Here is a 15,696-nt window from a genome sequence, read left to right as displayed (position 1 = left end):
GATTCGTCCTTTTCAAACACGTTGGTTCAACGATCTTCTTACTTTTACCATGGAGCTATAAGCTCCATGCTTTTACACAGTAAGCCAGTGGACAATTTCCATTGAGTTAACAAGTGACACAGATCACACACCAACAGCCCATTGACTTGGTCACGTGATATCACACTTGCTTTAGTCGATAAAAGTTACGGAGCTCAGTTATGACTCGAAGGGGAAAGTTAATACGCAACCCCTTAATAGAAGCCGTAACCTCCAATTTGGAAACAATATCAGTCAACAGTTAGTTGTAACAAAATAGTGACGAATCATGTCATACGACACATACCACGTATGGAAAGAGGGCAAGCTCAACAGGACCTCGACAGAAGGTTGGCAATGACCCAATTGATACACAAATAGAGAATGGTGTCGTGTAAAAATACTATAAACAATTTATTCGCCGAACTACTAAAACTTACTATGACTTAAACTATTTCAACACTTCATGAGCAAAAAGGAAAAGTTTAATCCCACAAAAGCTCACAACATTTCAAATAGAAAGAGTAAGACACAAAGTCGTTGAATACATTTGAAAAGTTTGACAGCTGGAACTCCATAACCTCACACACACAATAATGTGTGTGAGCTAATAACACAGAAAACGAAAGTTTTTAGTGGATCAGATGCCTAAACATATTCATAGTATGTTAAGCCATACATGTAAATATTCGGGTCATTCCGTGTTCAAATCACGGATGGCTGTTGCTGCACACCATGAAAATTTCCTATTTTTTTTTTAAACTTGGAACACCATAAATTAAGCATATCCTGAAAATGTCATTTGTATTGCGTCACAATTGGCCGATTTATCAAACTTATCAAACGCAATTAGTCACCATCATGGCATTTTCTTGATATTTGAGGTCTCATTTCTCAGCAATTAAACATCCTACTACCTTTCTATAACAAATGCCTATAATGTGTACCCCATAGAACAGGAATATAAAAATTAGGCTACAAAAAAATTGTCTTTTGGAGTTAGGTCAACTAAAAAGTGTGAAAATATTCAATGTTTGTATTTTTCAATAAAAATGTGCTATATTTAGTAATTAATTGCTCCTAAACCATTGCTTTAGGGTACTTGATTCTTTCAGAGGCTATTATGTCTAGTACAAACAATAAAAAATAATTATTACAATGCTTTCCTATAAAATATTTGCAAGTTGTACAGTTCCAAAGTTGCTATTTCATGCTGCGATTCAGCATGAGGGTGGGGTTTCGATGCCATTTTTTTTTTTACTAATGTAACAATGTTAGAGCTGTCAGAATTTAAACTTTAACTATAAGTATAAAGTTCTTACACCTTAACAAATTTCAGGGTTGTAGCTTTTCTCAATATAAATTCATGAAGTTGTTAAATTGCTCCGATGTACAAAAGAGGTCTTCTTTGACAGCTAACAACTCAAAACGCATCACGTTGAAAAAAAAATCTGATGATATCTTTCTGGAAGAGATATAGTACCACCCTGTTTGTACAAAACATTTTAGGAGGGTATTTTGCCTTATTTTGATATGAAAATTCCTCAAAGTTTGGGACTTTTACAATAAAACGTTTTTGCCTGTTTTGATGTTCCATGTGTTTTGAGCCTGGGTATTGTACTTCAAGGTCATTCAATTCAATACCGTGCAGTTTAATTTCATATAAACAAATACTATTTGCAGTGTACTTGTCTGTTTCTGGTTTAATTCATTAAATTAAAAGACTACTATAAAATGAATGTCAACCAGTACATGTACATTGCGTACAGTAAATACATGTACTGGGTGTACAGGTACAGTGTGTATTAGTGTTAGGTTTAAACATAGTCTTCTGGCAATCATTGTCCTTATCCAAATAGATATTTTAAATGGGAATTTTTTAAAAGATGTCGAACTACAACATACTCCGAAATTTGGTGATTTGTTATGGAATAACCCATTCACGAATTTGTTCACACCAAAATGGAGCGGATTATCTATTGACTAATGCAGCAACATATAAAGAAAGGTATCAGGAATCAGTTATCATGTTTACAAAGTCTATTTAGTAACTTAGATTAACCGGAGGGAAACCCCCTTCCCTTTAAATACATTACATGTACCTAAGCTGGAGTTTTGTAGGAATTTCGTAGGGTTTGACTTCTGTAAATCTTCAATCAGGTTTCGCCTATACCAAATGGAGGAGCAATTTTACTTATCATTTGGATAATCTACCTTGCATATTTAGTCTCTTTTGTAGGTACAATTCTCCAGATAAAGCATTTTAATATTTGGACATTTTGCCTCTGCTGACTCCCGGGGACCTCCATTCACAATAATAGGGTTTCTTGTACTCACTATCACCAAGAAAGCCACATGCCAAATATTTCTTTTTATTTTTATGATCCAATAAGCATGTCCAGTATCAATATTTACATCATATTATGCACTTACATGTATAAAGCTAATTAGTAATGTATACTATTTTAGGGATATCTTATTAAGAATTTTATGTTCAGATTAATATTCATGATATGCACTCAACAAAATAACAAGGTTGATTGTATGAATGTAATGTGGCAAACCTAATATACCACTGATGCAAACCATGGGACAGTTGGTTCTTGTCTTATGTTTGAAAGCCATACCTTGCAATTTGATGAATATTAATGACATAAAGTTGGAGACTTGAAAATGTGCTTATTATGAACCAACATACCAGTATCAACCAAATGTTATGTTAAGCCCGCCCAATCATCCATATTCATGAGATGATAGCCAAGAACAATATGGCACATTTACTCACATGGGCATGTATCTAACAAGTATCACATTGATTTAACTTGTGGTTGTCGAGATATCGTGTTTTCAGCCGTTTTGACAATTTTCCAGTAAGCCCCACCCAACAATAAATATGTGGTAAAATTGGTGTTGCAAAGAGCATGTACTTACTACGTAGTTACATAACCATGCCAATTAATTATCATAATCGGTCATACGGTTGCAGAGATATTGACTTTTTAACCAGAAAGCCAGTGGGGTCATTCCGCCTCAAAGCAACTAATTTCTGAAAAGTTCCCAGGTGACCCTCTCAGATTTAGATGAATTTGAACAAGAATGGTTGAGTATGTCCCAAATGAACACATACAAAAACTATAAATCATACTCCATTTCGTTTTTAGAGATATGGCCCGTTGAAATTCATGAATCTGCACTCATTTTAACTGTATCTTCTTTATGTTTCTGGTTACGATTACCCAAAGTAGGCGCTTTATTCAACCGAAAATGTTTGTTGTGATTTTTAGGGTCACCCTGTGCCCAAATGAGGGGTCACGTGATTTTGGTATATAAGTAGATATAATATGTATGTGTAACTGGTGTGAAATTCAAAAAAATGTTTCAATTGATCGCGGGGTCAACCGGGGTCAAAAAGGAAGGTGTCTCTTTGACCTTTGATGCATTTAATGCATTGGTAAGCTTGTAACTGCTTATTGGTATATATATGCAACCATAAATAATACCCAAGGAATATAGGACTCATTTGACCCCTCATGTGGGCACATGGTGACCCTAAAAATCACAAAAAAGCAATTTCGGCTGAATAAAGTGCCTACTTTTGGTGATCGATTCATAACCAGAAAAATAAAAAAGATACAGTTAAATTGAATGCAGATTCATACATTTTGGCAAGAAGTAAGATAGAATATCAAACTTGAGCTCTCTACCTGGTACAAAGACAGAATTATGAGCTTTTTAAGTCGGAAAATATCACAAAAGTTACTTTTCGCGAATCGCTCAAGCACAAAATTTCAACAGGCTATATCTCGAAACGACATGAAGTATGATTTTAATTTTTGTATGCGTTCATTTGGGACACACGATCATTCTGATTAAGTTTCATCAAAATCTGAAAGGGTCACCTGGGGACCACTGGTTGATTTGACACGGAATGACCCAGTGGGCTTATTGTAATTCCCTGCCAATTTAGATTATATTCCCAAGCTTTTATCATTGTTGATAAAATTGATCAGCAAGGTTATTTCACTGAATGTGGAACTACCTACTAAATATGTTAACTTATTATGTTAACAAGCTATTTTTAGCAAATATCAACTCAAGCCCTGTCCCCTAATAAATGTGCATAATATCACATTAACATACATTACCATGTACCTGCTATCTACCAACACCTTCACACAAAGTATGATTCAATTCTAATTGTTTTTTTTATATTTGACCTTGTGACCTCATTAATATTCATGCAATGAGCACCAAACCAACACGGCTATTCTACTTTTTATGGCGCATATATGTATCAAGTATGACTTCAATCCAGCATCCCGTTTCTATTTTTAGCTAAAACTTAAGTCCCGCCCTCTAATAAATATGCATAATATCAACTTTAAACATATATCACCATGTACTCACTTTTTAGCAACATATCAATACCAAGTAGTCTATGAATAAACTATGACTTTCGGTTGCGGAGTTATTAGCATTTAGAGATTTTTACATTTGACCATGTGACCTCATTATTATTCATGAATGAGCTCCAAAATCAAAAGGGTTCATCTACTGACTATGGGGCATTTATGCACTAAGTACAACTTCAGTCCAACTGTTGTTGTTCAGTTACCGTGTATAAAAGCTATTTTAGTGAAAATAAACTTAGGCCCCGCCTTCTAATAAATATGCATATTATCAACTTGAACATATATCACCATGTACCCGCTATCTACCAACATTAAATCTAAGTATGAATAAATTCTGACTTCTGGTTGCCGAGTTACTAGTTTGAGCCTTCGGGCAAGAAATCAAAAATATTATGGCAGGCCCTGCCCATACATTAATATTCATAAGATGGGATGCAAAAACAATAGGGCACATTTGCTCATCATAGGGCATCTATCTACCAAGATTTTACTTGTGTTTGTTGCGATATCGTGTTTAACAAGCTGGTTTCCATGATTTCCCATTACGCCTCACCCAAACATAACTACTAATGAGGCAAACAATAAAGAACATGTACTTACTATGTAGTTACACCACCATATCACGAATGAAATAAATATGACATACGATCGAAGAGATCGTAATATTTTACGAATTTTATGTTAAGCCCCGCCCACTCATTGATATTCATGATATTGGAATTGCAAACAATAGAGCACATCTACACACCAAATGGCATCTATCTACCAAGTATGACATTCATTCAACTTGTGATTGTTGAGATACAAATACCCACAGACACCAGCATGATTGCAAGGTTACTGAGCTTTCAGCATCATAACCAAAAATCACATCTTGACTTCTTGATAATTGTAAGTAATTGCAAATATCAACACAACCCCACCATTTTATCTCCCAGGAATCCAAATGGCGGCCAATATCAATAAGTGAAGATCCTCACCTTTTCACCCCCTGGTAGATCCAAGTAATAGCCAACATGAATTTGTGTTATACTTTCAGAGGAGGACAGATCTTTAGCAGCATATAACACGATACGTTTGCCTTCAACTATTTCATCGCCGATGTCAAATTTCTCCCAGCTGAAATTTTTTAATTTGATCACACAATTTCGCTCAGTTAGTACATAAGGTGTGTCCGGTTGTGGTCTCCACACAGGCTGGTTGCCTGAAGAATCCAGATGAAACAGAAATGTATTTTACATTTATTAATAATAATAAAAAGGTCTAATAGGTTGCATTTATGTGACGGATATATTGTAATATGCAGAAAATAGTCTATAAAATGCAATGACGGAACACTGTAAGAGGCTGTGTTCTATCATAACTAAACTAACCTATTAGTATAGAGGAAATACATTTAAAAGCGATACATGTGCATTTAAATATACCTTCTTCATGATGGCTGCTATATATCTTTGCTTTCCATTCACATCCTTTCTTGAGAACCAAGCAGTGAGGCAATGTCAGGTTTACTGGTTTCAGTAGCTTCAGGTTACTAGGCAGGAGCTCAACCACAACTGATAAATTACTACTGAATGAAAGATCAGAATCACCCTGGAAATTATATGGAATAATTCTCATATGGATTAACTGATCCTTCTCCAGAGCACCAGGAGGTATATCTAAACTGACACCGGTATCTGGAAGCTCTAGCACTCCTCCATCCTTGTTGATCCAAAGCTCCATTTTCAGTGGATTGGAACGTAAGTTTTCTGCAATATAAGTAATCAGACACGTTCAGGGATATTCAGCAAGAATGTTTCCCAATATTGCTTTCAGTGAAGTGTGGTATCCTTCATGGTCTTTTTCTTTTCTAGTATTTTTAGTATATGAGGACAAATCTCATATTTGCTTATTTGTCAAAAACTATTTTTTCTCCATTTATAAAATTGATCATATTTTTTATATATATATATATTGAAATATTACAACCTCATATGCACTAAACTTTGATCTTTTCTTGGATTGATCAGTTTCCAAGTTTATATTGTTGTCACTTAAATAACTAAACACTGAATCTGCAAGCTAAACTATTACACATAAATATTTAAAAATACTCACAGAGGATTGATATTTGTTGCCGATGTTGTTCAAGGTAAGATTGTTACAAGTATAACATACAATTCTTTACATAATGCCAACAAACTTGGAAATGTAATACTCAGCACCACTGTGACAAAACCTCATTATTTGGAACATAACTATAAAATGGCAAAGCTGACATGAGAGTATAAGCACACCCTCCCACTTTCCTATGAGTGACTAAGAGTCAGTAAACTACATCATGCATGCTAGGAAGCCCAAAGACAGTGAGGTGGATATTTTTGGCCATGATGGCATTCAAGTCCTACTAACCAAGGATATATAAATCTTTTGCACTGTAAAATTTGACTTTCTCAATGTATTAAAGTTGTCACATTAATGCAAGATGTATCAATCACATGTTGCGCTGTGCTTATGTGCTAATGTACATATTAGCATGAATTAGAACAGTTAGGGTGAACATGATTTCAACTGCTCTACAGTACCTCAGAAGGATGAGAATCGAAATAGACCCAACTCCTCACACATGATAGTCAGAAGAAAATTCTCAGAATTAAGCCTTGGTTTCTTAATACTAGGAGAACACAAGTAATATTTCATAGGAAAAGCACCAATAATCTGAGGTAAATTGAAATAACACTTTTTTTTTTATAGAAGAACAGAGACTACTATTGTCAGAATGTTTTCAAAAGTTGATTGATCCAGTCGTAAGTTTACTTTAATGCCAGCTTCCATAGTTTGCTCCAAGGCTGGTCAATACGACACAAATATATTATTGCACAGTTAGTAAAATTAAATGAAAGGAAAGGGCTTATAGGACCATGGGTGAAAAGAACGTCAAAAAAAAAAATACTGAGAATGAAGAACCTTCACACATTAGCAGAAATCCAGTAATGAGTGAAGAATTAAATATGTATGCCTGCTTAAATTGTGATTACAGACTATTGTATGTACTTCAGCACTTATTCTAGAGTTACAGGGATTTATTTGACAACAACAAAGAACTCCTCGTTAATTAAACATTTTGAGTTTCTAATGGTTGTTCCTATTAATACCAGAAACTCACCAGAGATTGGTTTCAGTGATGATGATGCTGACATCCTCTCCGGTAATCTAAATTCCATCTAAATGAAGATTTCATCAGACAAGAAAAGACAAAAATACATATGGTGAAAAATTATTCAAACCTGATAGAAACTACATCATGATGCCTTGTCATATATCTGCTTATTTAATGAATTTGCTGATGTAGGTCAACTCAATAAATTAAATCAGAACTAGGAGATCACAAAATTCAAGCTCCATTTGCAATAGTTTGATAATTACTTGATGACCCCAAATCCAGACCAAACCGCTTGGCTAAAAAGTCAGATGGATGTTTTATATCATTAAGGGATATTTTCATGTTGAGCTTTAGAATAAATTAGATCCATTAGTCCTTAAACAACTGTAATAAAGGAAGGAAGCTCATGGCATTATATTATTCATTGTGAAATATTTTGATTGTTTATAACTTTCCTTAAAAAACTCCTAGCATATATCGCAGAGAATTAGGTAAAATACTGCATACAGTAAATTGTGACAAGACACAAGTTGTGAAAGTCCCCAAATACAAAAACATCAATTCTCTGATATATATTTCATCTTCTGACTACTGAATACAGTGTTCCAAATTATTTGAGACCTTTGTAGAATATTGTGCCTCATCACAAAATGAGTTGGAAACCGAGAATTCACATAAGGGAGTACGAACATACTAAGTATGACACTCATCATTGGTGAATTTCATGAGTAAAATGTTAACAGTTATCAAATTTTGACAATTGCTGACACTAAAATGATATATGATCCCTGCCAAATTTTGCCAAAACTACTACAAGGACAGTATTCATGAAGGGGTACCTATCTACTGTACCAAGTATGAGATTTACTGACACTAAATTAAGTTGGCCAATGGTGACCTTAATTTTTTTTGTAAAGTCTATAACAAACAGCCAAGAAATCACTAGGAACATCTACAAATGAAGCATGATATTCAGCAAAGCTACAACTATTAAGTAAGGTTGGTTTGAAATTTTGCATTCTTCAGTTCTGCATTGACATTTGATCTCCTATAAAATATACTAAACTATTGGATTCAGAATACTCTGACCACCACAATAATGATAACAGCCAACATATTTCCCATAGATATCTGCATGCAATGCTTGAAATTCCGCGATGGTTAATTATGTTTTAGCATTCATATCTCACACACAAAAACAAGAATCACATATACTTGTTTGCACTTTGTTAAGGAATACACCATAAAGCCAAGAGGCTTCGATATCCCAAGCCACATTTACAGTGTATCATAACATTTACTGACTTCCAAGCACAGACAAGTTTCATACCTTATAGGCTGGATCCACACACCAAGTGTGAAGTTCATCCAAGTTTTACTTTTAGAGCTAATATTGTCACTATGAGTGACATTTGAGTACTCAATATGGTTGAGCCACATACCACGTGTAAAGTTCGTCAAAGCTATCCTTTGACTTTTGGAGTTGTCAAAATTACAATCATTTGAGATTTGACATCTACTGACCCCAATTGAAATCTCCCAATAACTAAAGCAACCAAGAACTTACTGAGGGCCATCCACATACCCACTATGTGATTCGTCAGGCCATATTGATTGAGTCTGCTTGTTTTACATTGTCAGATTTTGCCCTAACTTGAACTTTGACCTCTACCAAAGCTGCTTTATTCCTTTATTCCAACCCCTTGTCTGGACAACGGATGACTATTGTCCACTATTGCTTGACAACTAGCGGCACAAATTTATGTTTTCCCATGTCACCACTTTTGAGGCCGAGACATGTACATGCACCCCATCACCACGGTATAGGTTCCTTTTGCCTTGACGAAAGAATCAAGAATAGAGCTAAACTAAAATAGGAGTTTTGCTGGTTAAGCGAAGGAATGTTAAAAACGACCACATGTCAGAACACCATATGAAATGAATGACAATAATTTAAAACTAGAGCACCAATGGTGCAGAAGCTCATACCTTTTCGAGCTTAAAAATGTTGGGCCCACAAAACTTTATGGCCCACCAAATTTCAGGCCATTTTTCAGATTCCACCAATTTTGGGCCCATGAGGGATAACCCCCCCCCCCCCTCGGTTAGCAGAATACTGGCCACACCACTGGCTATAATTCCTATTTTCCCCCCTTAAATCCTGTTTTACCCACTCTCTCAAACAATACCACTGACCTACCCTATTAAACTTTCTCCCCTCTACCTGAGCAGACCTGAAGCACTCCTTGCCAAAATTTTGACTGGCTGCCTACATACCTCAGGCTCAAAGACTTCTAAAAATCGGCAAGTGCTGATTGGCTATAGGGCTCTCATGCTTACAGTTCAACAGTTAATAACAACTCCCAGTCCTGCTTTAATTCCACTAACAGCCTCTGCAGAGCTTAACCACAAATGTAAACAAACACTGCAGAGACTGGGAGACAAATTAAAGGAGCTTTGGCAAAAGGTGAAGGCTCAGATTTTTTTAAACAATGGGGATTAATTGTAATTAATTAACTTTTGACCAACAATTATTAGGCACCATCTTATTCATACACAATCCAACAATCATCAGTTCAACTTTGAATATGATCCATCAAAATCTTGAGGAGATTGAGATATTTGAAAATATTACAAAGAATGACACCTGATGACCCCCTAAATGACATTTGACCTCAATTTTCCGAACACCCCTCATAACCCTCATACCGAGGAACGTTGTGACCAAGTTTCATTATAACTGGCCATACACTGTACGAACAGGAGCAATTTGAAAATATAGGGCCGCGGCCCGGGCCACAAAAAACCCTAGTTGATCTTTGATCTCAAATTCATGAACACCCTGAAGGTAAAACTTCCACAGTACTATCGTGACAAACCCTCAACATTGTACCATGGAATATGTAGGAGAAGAAGCATTTTGCGTATTTCCACAAAATGGCCCATTACGGCCTACAGGTGACCTTTGACCCCAAATTTCGGACCATCTCTGATGGCCCTATAACCAATAGTCCTTGTGTCCAAGTTTCATGAAATTCCATCAAACACTGTGCGAGTGGGAGCGGTTTTACCAATTGTTGACGGATAGAGTGATGGAGTGATAGAGTGATAGACGCCGCACTGTAACAATAGCTCACACCAGCATGCTGGTATGAGCTGAAAATATAAGATAATGCATCTCACCATCCATTCTCCAGTTGTCACATCTAATGTGTGAATTAAGGTTGCTCCAATGATCCATTCAACTGTAATGAGTATAAGTAGATAACAATGAGAGCCTGAACCACACTCACATGGAATATTTTATTGAACACATTTTTGTATAAGTTGCCACATTTCTCTGTTTTGAGGATAAAAATGACATTTCAAGTTACAGGTCATATTTGCACTAATTCTCATCATATAAATTGCTTCACGATCAACTTAGTGAAAACCACAACGTTTTGCACTAATGTAATCTAAAATATTTCCTCCCTTCTGAACAAACATAGCACTAATGCAGTTAATTGACTGTGCATAATCCATTTCATTGTAGTAATTTATTTTTACTCAGCTGATCATGGTTCCATCTACTTTATTGCTCTACACTCATACACACACTAAAACAAAATCAGTAACACCTTCTTGCTGTCTTCTATCACTGTTAATATGTCTAGTTCTGTATGCAATAAAGTTTTCTGATTTGAGCTTGTCCAAGCTATTATCATAATCTATCTTGCTTAACTGTTGTTACAATTAGTACCATTTTGCCGGCTAAAAGCCTTAAGTTACATCTTTTCAACATACTGGACAGAGATACATTTCTTACCACTATGCAGAAGCAGGACTAGAATGAAAAAGCTTAATAAAATGTCAGGCTAAGATATTGTATCACATAAAGAGGAATATCTGTTACATATAATTACCAAACTCTTGTTATTCATGAAATAGAAATGTTACCTGAAATGTTTCGAGATTGTAAGTTATTCAAATCTTTTTCATCTTTCACAGCCACCGGTGGTCTTGGAAATAGTAAGCTGAGAAAAAAAGTAAACTCTACGATAACATATTTCCCACTGTGCAGATTTTTATTAAGAAAAGAAATAAATATGAATGTTAGATAAATTCACATAAAAAGAATTATGTAGAGGGCATAGGCCTTTAACTTTCAGGAAAATGCTTAGTTTTCTACAATTATATATTATGATAAGTACTGTATTTTGTAAAAGGAGAATTGAGACCAGCCATGCTCACCCACCCACCCACCCACCCACCCAAGATACTAAACCAACCTTTTGAATCACCTATTTACACAAGATTTTCATATTTTGACCATTGCTGACCTCAAATGACATTTGATCTAAAAGTTTCATGTTGAGTAGGGGGCACCATTCAAACCTAGAGTACATTTTACAGATATTATAACTGTTGAATACGCTTGTTTTCAGTATTGGAACTGGTGAAGCCAGATATCTAATGAGCTCTCCTGATAGTGAGAGCAGTTGAGAACTTACCATTTAAGAGTAGAGCTATTAATTGGAAATTTTAAGACAAAAATATCATAATACTTTATAGTTAATTATATGCAGATCAAAAAGAACCAGAATGCAAAATGCATTGAAGTTTCCATGACTTCAATACACTAGACTTCTGCTTGATAGTATAACCATAACTAGCTGTTACAGTAACACTATGGCATGATAAACACAGGTCAGTCAACTGTACGTGGCTATACACACCTCCATCAAAAAACAATAAGGGTATTGTACTCAATGTTATGAAACCACACACCAAGTACTAGAGGTATCTACGATTTCCGTTACATATCATGTAAGAGGTTTGACCTCTGGTGACCTATAGATTCAATAAGATGTTTGTACTCAATATGGCAAATCCATATATCATGTATGAAAGTATCCATGATTTCTACCATTATAAATCATGTATTAAAGGTTTTCAGGCCTCAACAAATATTTTTGAAAGTACTCGCTATTTGGCGACCGTGACTAAAAATCTACTCGCCAAATTCCACTCGCCACTAGGCCTTTGATTGTTGTTCAAGTCTCCAAACTACAGATCTGCAACATCAATACGTTCTATGAAAAAAAGGTTAGGCAGTTAGGCAGATGCAATTGCGCAATAGAAAGTATTCTTCACGTTGTTGGGTTAACGAACCCTATTCTACTCGACCGTTGCTGGCCTACACAACATAAATTGCACACAGGCCTAGCCAGGTTTGTTCAAGTTGTCCCTTAATCATAAACTTGACGAAAGTCGAATGTTACTTTTTAAGCCTATCAATGCTGAAACTGGTGGAAGAGACTTCACATATTGAGATCAACAGACAATCCAGACAAAAGCCGTGAACTCACTGCCAAACTAAGACCGTTTAACACAATTATTTCGAATTGATCATATTACAAAAATCTAACTGGACGAACTGTTAAGTTTCATAAACGCTGCCTGGTCACAGCGAAACTACATTCAACCTAAAATAAATACGACGGAAAACGTCCAATAGAACCGCTGTATTGCAAAGTACACCTTTATTGCACGCAAAGTAAGGCTTCCGAGCGGCACGTTCAAGCCAATGCAAATATGTTCGAGTTTTCAGTTTTAGATTCTACGGATGCCCATAAGCTATCCCCAATTGCCAATAGCCTCCTATTCGTATGAGGCGTAACGCATATTATATCTGATAGGCTGGTCTGTGGGAGAGACGGTAGCTTATAAAACAATGTTCCACAATTTGGAGTCTAGTGACTCCAAATGACCTTTGACCACAATAAAATATTGTATTGAACGTGTACCAACTACATACTAAATATGAGATTCGTCCAACCTCCCCTCTTGAGTAATCGTGTTTACAAGGTTTCACAATTTGACCTCTAGTGACCCCAAATGGACTTGGACCTCCCCCCCAAAAAATAGGGATCTTGAACTTAATGTGGTTCTCCTTCACACGAAAAACAAGATTGATCCAAGCTTTTCTTCCTGAGATATCGTGTTTACAAGGTTTACACAATTTGACCCGTGGTGACTCCAAATTACATTTGACCTCCACAAAAAAAAATATAGGCTGTTGCTCCTAATTGTGGTCCTCCTAATCACGAAATATTAGGTTGGTCCAAGCTTACCTCCCTGAGATATCGTGTTTACAAGGTTTTCACTATTTGGCCCCTGGTGACTCCAAATGACCTTTGACCTCCCCATAAAACAATAGGGTTTATCTACTCAATGTGTTACTCATATACACCAAATATTATATCGGTCCCTACTTGAGATATCGTGTTTACAAGCGAGGCTTCACACACACACACGCACATGTTTGTTTTATATTCAGACCGAGGACCCAATTGTTTTTTCCATTGTTCAAATCCACGTACCCTGACCTTAACAATACCCCATACAATAAAATTCTTCCGAGGACGTGGTGATTCTTTAGAAATCACAACCGAGGACCTGGAATTCTTTTGTTCAAGTCCTCGGTCAGAAAACCAAATAAACGCACACATACACACACGCATGGATGCATAGGTTACGATTATAATCGAAGCCAAAAACTATGCTTTGTCCACGATAACACTTCTACACTCAGAAAACGTTTTACACAGGTTAAGTAAAATTTTACTTAATTTTCATGCCAAATAGAACACTTAAACATTTAAATAAAATTACTTAACCTCCGTTTTGTTCTACATGATTAGTATGTAAGTTTTACATGATTAGTATGTAACGCAAGTACAATATTGTTATGTAAAATTTTGTCAGAGAATTTTACATGCACCCGTTCAGTGAATATTTTACACAGGTTTTAGTAATTAGGTTAAAAAATCTGGATGCATGTTTGAATCGCTCACACAGAAAGGTACATTTAAGAGAGAGCAAAAAGCGATGACAGCACAGATAATTCAGAAAGTGCGATGAATTGAACCTTTTATTTCAACATTTTTCAACACAGAACTTAAAAACTGTCTACAATAACAAAAAAATAAACAAAAGGTCATATCTTTAAACAATGCATGCCTATGAAAATTTAAGTGATTTACTTTTGTACTTTCTGGAAAAGGGCATGTACTAAAAGCATTTGGTTGAGTTTGGAACTTTTGAAAGCACTCCCTCAACATGTAGAGGTAGAAAATATGTGAAAGCTCCAACGCAATCAACTGTCTTATTGCAAAATTTGACAACAATGCAACTCTACCTGCAGCATTAGAAGAAATGTTTTGACATAAAATGATCTGTTCATATTTAGTTAATTTCCAATTAACACAAAAATCAACCCATGAACAACACGATAAATTGCAACTGAATAACGGATATGATCTTCATAGCAGAATACGGAAGATATATCATGATGAACTTTCCAACTTAAACATGCTTATGGGTCATTTCATGTCAAATCACGGATAGCTGGACCCTCTCCAAAATTCCTGAATTTATTATGCATACTCTGATTATTTCAGTTGCATTGCTTCAAAATTGGCTGAATAATCACACTTTAAAATTTCTGATTTTGTCGTCACCGTGGCATTTTCTTGATTTTTGAGGTCTGATTTTTCAGCCATTAACCATCCTACTACCTTTCTATTCCAGAGGTTCATATATTATATCCTTTTAAATGTAAAATGAGTAATTTAGGCTACAAAAGTGTTGTCTTGTGGAATTAAGTCAACTTAAAAGTGCCAAAATATTCAATTGCTACACTGCAGTTACTTTGTCTTTGTTGTTGGCACATGCATTTTGGTATTCCAGATTAAACACAAAGAAACAACTCTTCCCAAAGTCAATTTCAAATAGGCAACAACTTAGAGTGCTGTCTATGACGACTGCTACACTGCAGTTACTTTGTCTTTTTTGTTGGCACGGTAAGCACAAAAATCTATAATCTGGTTGCATTTCACACCACCGGGCAATTCGTAAACAACTTTTTGGAAAAGTTCCCAGGCACCAAGACATGCATTTTGGTATTCCAGATTAAACACATAGGATGATTTGAAGCACACATCAATGGCCTTCATAAATGTCCTCTGGGGTAGGACATGTCTCTCGATGATCACAAATGACTGCTGAGGATGTATTTTGCTTACTCCAAGAAGTAACACATATGGCTGAGGTCTTTCTGAAATCATTTGCAAATAG

At 35.7% G+C, this 15,696-nt stretch overlaps 1 protein-coding gene across 11 annotated transcripts in view; it reads right to left on the bottom strand.

The window, feature by feature from the left end:
* Positions 1-15,696, bottom strand: part of LOC139982453 (uncharacterized) — a 564,762-nt gene that overhangs the window by 17,489 nt on the left and 531,577 nt on the right. For all 11 annotated transcript variants that reach the window (XM_071995344.1, XM_071995338.1, XM_071995343.1 and 8 more), the window contains 5 exons: positions 11,515-11,591; positions 10,759-10,820; positions 7,579-7,636; positions 5,858-6,181; positions 5,411-5,634 (listed from right to left, as the gene is read on the bottom strand). In XM_071995344.1, the coding sequence (XP_071851445.1) occupies positions 5,411-5,634; positions 5,858-6,181; positions 7,579-7,636; positions 10,759-10,820; positions 11,515-11,591 (745 nt within the window). The remainder of the gene's footprint in view (positions 1-5,410; positions 5,635-5,857; positions 6,182-7,578; positions 7,637-10,758; positions 10,821-11,514; positions 11,592-15,696) is intronic.

This window comes from Apostichopus japonicus, chromosome 16, assembly GCF_037975245.1.
Source record: "Apostichopus japonicus isolate 1M-3 chromosome 16, ASM3797524v1, whole genome shotgun sequence".
Classification (NCBI taxonomy): domain Eukaryota; kingdom Metazoa; phylum Echinodermata; class Holothuroidea; order Aspidochirotida; family Stichopodidae; genus Apostichopus; species Apostichopus japonicus.
Note: the sequence above shows the minus strand (reverse complement) of the source record. Positions and strands in the feature narration are given on the sequence as shown.